The sequence below is a fragment of the Triticum aestivum genome, chromosome 5B (genome assembly GCF_018294505.1).
Source record: "Triticum aestivum cultivar Chinese Spring chromosome 5B, IWGSC CS RefSeq v2.1, whole genome shotgun sequence".
Taxonomy (NCBI): domain Eukaryota; kingdom Viridiplantae; phylum Streptophyta; class Magnoliopsida; order Poales; family Poaceae; genus Triticum; species Triticum aestivum.
Genome location: NC_057807.1, coordinates 465,348,576 through 465,352,766, shown reverse-complemented (window position 1 = coordinate 465,352,766; position 4,191 = coordinate 465,348,576). Strand labels below are relative to the sequence as shown.

Genomic DNA, 4,191 nt, shown 5'->3' with positions numbered 1-4,191 from the left:
TCAGACAGAAGTTGGAGGGATGGTATAGCTCCCGGGTAGCAAAGACATATAATAATCATATATATATACTCCCTCCGTCGCAAAATACTTGTCAGAGAAATTGATAAAAATGGATGTATCTAAAACTATAATATGTCTAGATACATCCATTTCTCCGACGAGTATTTCCGGACGGAGGGAGTATATGACATAGTATACATGTTTCGCTAGTTAATTGACGATCCAATTTATATTGCCATCCAAAGGGAGCAAATACAGTACTAGGTCAGTATATAGTTAGATTCATCATGACATATATTTTACTTATCTTGTAGTGTAGATGTTGATACAATTTTCTATAAAACTGATTAATCATAGAAAAGTTTCACTAAGAAAAACGCCTTATATTTTGTACTCCCTCCATTTCCAAATATAAGTCTTTTTAGAAATTCCACCAAATGACTACATACGAAGCAAAATGAATGAATCTACATTATAAAATATGTCTACATACATTCGTATGTTGTAGTCCATTTAAAATGTCTAAAAAGACTTCTATTTATGAACGGAGGGAGTATAAGGGAGGGATTGTCTCAGGATTGCTTGGTTGGTCTCTGTTTCCACTAGTATTAACTCTTTGACGGAGGGAGCGTGCATTATTTCTAAAAAAATACTTTATGGTGCGCGCATCATTTAAATGCTGTGTAACCATTATTTTTGTTTAACTCCATAATGCTGCGTCACAGCTTTTATACCCAACTATAATCATTACAGTCAACTACACCAATACAGATACAGCCAAATAAAGACTGGTGCATTTAAAGTACAAAGTCTAATCAGCCGGCAGTTAGTAACTCAATGGAACAGAAGAAAAAAAAGATGCAAATACCACTTATACTTGCGAGGGTAGAATTACACATGAAAATGGTGCGAGGAAAAAGAAATTACAATGCCAAGAACATGCACCTGGCTTAAAAGATCACATATTCCTGGGCTAAATTTCAAGACTATTGCACCGGCTGCAAGGCTTCACAACTTCTAACTCCACACTACAGGGAACTTTCCCCAAAATGAATCTTCCCACAGCCAAGAGCGCTCTGCGGGCTTCCATCCTCATATGCTTGCTCATCGGGAGGCATCTACCATTTTCACTATCAGAGCACAAAATTTCAGGGTTCGAAGAGGTGTTCAGTGTAAGGTACTCTAGCGACTTCGCATTCTCAAGCATATGGCATGTTAGCTCAACCATGCTCTTTGCGGAACAAAAGCCAATGATAACCACATCCTTTATGTTCCTATGCACGTGTCCTGGCATCTGCCTTAGATCATGCGAAGATTCTCCTAAAACCGATTCTTGCCTCACGCGACCCGCATCTACCTGCATTGCATAGATGTTAATGTCAATCATAATAGTTAAAAGACGAAACATATACTCAAACAAATGCATGGCTCCACCAGGAATATAAAAGTAAATGTATAGTGCTATTCTAAGGTTGAGTGTAGAATATTTATTAAAAACAGATGTTAGTAAAACATTACATAGTTTTACTAGGGGTATACATACAGTTTACTACAATTTGTAGACTTACGGATAATATGAAAGTCTCCAAGGAAGGACACGCATCGAGAAAAGAAACCAGAGATAAATAATCATAGTCTGGGTTAAAAGCCCCAATACATAGGCATTGGAGGTGGAGGAATTTGCCAGGCACCACCAGTGTATCCCTCTGCATAATAAAATGCTTCAAATTAATTATAATAACGAAATGCAAGCTGCTACTGATTGTTGTGTAATTCTAGTGTCTAAAAATGCAAACTATAAGAATATACCACACAATACGAAGATATTTCGAGATCTTCAAGATGTGGCACCATGCGCAGAAGATCGGCCCAAGGATAATGAACAACGTCTTGGCGACCTAATAAAGCACCAATGCATAGGTTCTGCAATGAATCACCAAGTGATAGCGGTATTAGGGTACCACCATAATGAAAAATGTATAGATTAGGGGCTTTGCTCTTTATCACTTCCAGATTTCCACAATCCATGACAACCAGGTGGTTAAGCCGCTGCAACAGGCTAGGTATCTCCAAGAAAGATAATTCATTGCAGGACCTGAGTACCAGTTTCTCCAAAGCAATTGAACTGGAAAAAAGGCACCTTAACTCATCTTCTGTAATACGCACACGGAAAAATTCAAGACTAGTCAGGCTTCTTAAGCGGCCAAGTCCTGTCGTGGGGCGGAGCGCACAATTGTTGAGATGAAGCTGCTGGATCGACTTGCCACTCCCATCTAAAAGTGAGCATGGAAAGTTGTACACATTTGTATGGATTTTTTTCCGACAAAAAGCCGCCTCAGATATCTTTGGACAGATAGTTGCATGAGATATTTTTGGACAAAGAGCTACATAAGTTGATAAAAGCTTCAGGTCAAGTTCTTTAATCCCTGGTTTGACAGCAATATGAAGCCAACGATCGAGATCGCAAGAGTTGTTGAAAAAGGGGAAACCACATATTTCAAGCTTGAGTGCCTTAACGCCAATGCCTGAGTGGTTTTTGAAAATGTGGTCGGTTTTCCTTGCAAGATCCATCGCTATTTCACATGGACATGACAATCCATCCACCCCGTCATCCAAACCCAGTGTTTCCCTAGTTAAGCTGAGATTGGGAAAATGTCTCCAGTAACTTTTAAATGTATGAGACACGCAGGCAACACGTGCAGCATCTCGCAGAGGAAGCAGTGAATATATATGATGCCATATATCCTGCACGAACATGCATTGGAGAAAAAATCATCTTAAGAATTGTATATAGGCGAATAGTTGCTTCAGTTTTGAATAGGAAAAAAAGGGACCAGATGAAGTAACACTAAAAAAAATCTGATCTGAACATTCAAATGTGCACAAGACCATGTATAGAGCACCAAACCACAAGCATCCAGTACAACCACACGCCACGCCAACGCAACACACGCACACACCCAGGACAGGATACATAGGTGCTAAGCGCAGCAACACCACTCCTAGCACTACCGCCCCGAAGAGATGAAGCTACATATGACGCCGGAATATGCGCTCCAAGGCGGCGCCTTCAGGAAGGATACGACGCCGGAGCGCCGCCACCGCCCGATCCAAGGATCAGAGTTTCCCCCGGAGCCGCATGATGGGCAATGAGAGCAGCGACGACGCCTTCAAGAAGGGAACGATCTTCGCCGCCGCCGATCCATCCGAAGATAGAGCAGGTTTTCACATCGGCCAACATTCACCGTCACCGAACGCCACACCCCGGCAACCACGCCGCCCACACGACCATGGTGACCGGGCAGCACCAAGGCACGGGCTCTGCCCAAGAACACCGTGCAACCACCACTAGGGCCGCCGCCCCAGCATCCAAGACCTTGACACCACCTCACCCGAGACCCGCCGCACCCCAACGAAAGAGACGAGCGGAAAGGTCCACCTTTCACGCCCCTGGGCAACCCCAGCATCGAGACCCAATAGGTTGGCCAGAACAGGCATCCACCGACCCATCCTGCTGCCCCAAGAGCGAGACGAGCTCGGTCCTGTTGCATTGTGCGCGAGACGAGCTCGGTCCCGCGGCATCGGGCGCGAGATGGGCGGTGGACCGCAGCTGGGAGAGGACCAGCCCTTTGATGAGAATAGCGCCCGGGCGATGAGGAGATGGGGTGAAGGTCGAGACGACCCGAACGCAGACAAACCGACGCCGAAGAAGTCGGCCGTTGCCGCGGGCAGATCCATCGAGCCACCATGGAGCCGCCACGACACCGGTAGGCCACCACCGAGACCTACCCATGCTGTCGCCCACGGCCGGAGCAGCAGCCACGCCCGGCCGCTGCCCTACCCGCATCGTTCGGCGAGCTCCAAGCGCCGGAGCCGCGGGAACGCACCACCAGAGCCAGGCGCCGCCGGCCGGCCCCCAAAGCCAGATCCGGCCGGATCCGGCAAGAAACCGGTCGCGCGCCACCTCCCGAGACAGGAGCACCGCAGCTGCCCCGCCGCGCGCAGAACAAGGGTCACTGGAGCGCTGCCACCAGCAGGCCACCCCACCACCCCGCGGGACCGCCGCCGCACCGCTGGATCCCGCGGACGTCCAGCAACGTCGCTCGAAGGGGTCGCCCCGCGCCGGCGCCCACAAGCAGACGGGGAAGGAGGGCCCCGCTGGCGCCGCGCCCCTCGAGCTTTGCCCGACGG

The 4,191-nt window shown here is 47.5% G+C and overlaps 1 protein-coding gene across 2 annotated transcripts in view; it reads right to left on the bottom strand.

The window, feature by feature from the left end:
- Positions 1 to 824: 824 nt before the first annotated feature.
- LOC123112511 (uncharacterized) overlaps positions 825 to 4,191 on the bottom strand; it is a 4,848-nt gene continuing 1,481 nt past the window's right edge. Inside the window, exons 3-5 of one of the 2 annotated variants that reach the window (XM_044533521.1) lie at positions 1,810 to 2,745; positions 1,569 to 1,706; positions 825 to 1,357 (exon numbers count right to left, since the gene is read on the bottom strand). In XM_044533521.1, the coding sequence (XP_044389456.1) occupies positions 974 to 1,357; positions 1,569 to 1,706; positions 1,810 to 2,745 (1,458 nt within the window). In that variant the 3' untranslated portion in view covers positions 825 to 973. The remainder of the gene's footprint in view (positions 1,358 to 1,568; positions 1,707 to 1,809; positions 2,746 to 4,191) is intronic. The other variant, XM_044533522.1, reaches the window with a different exon arrangement.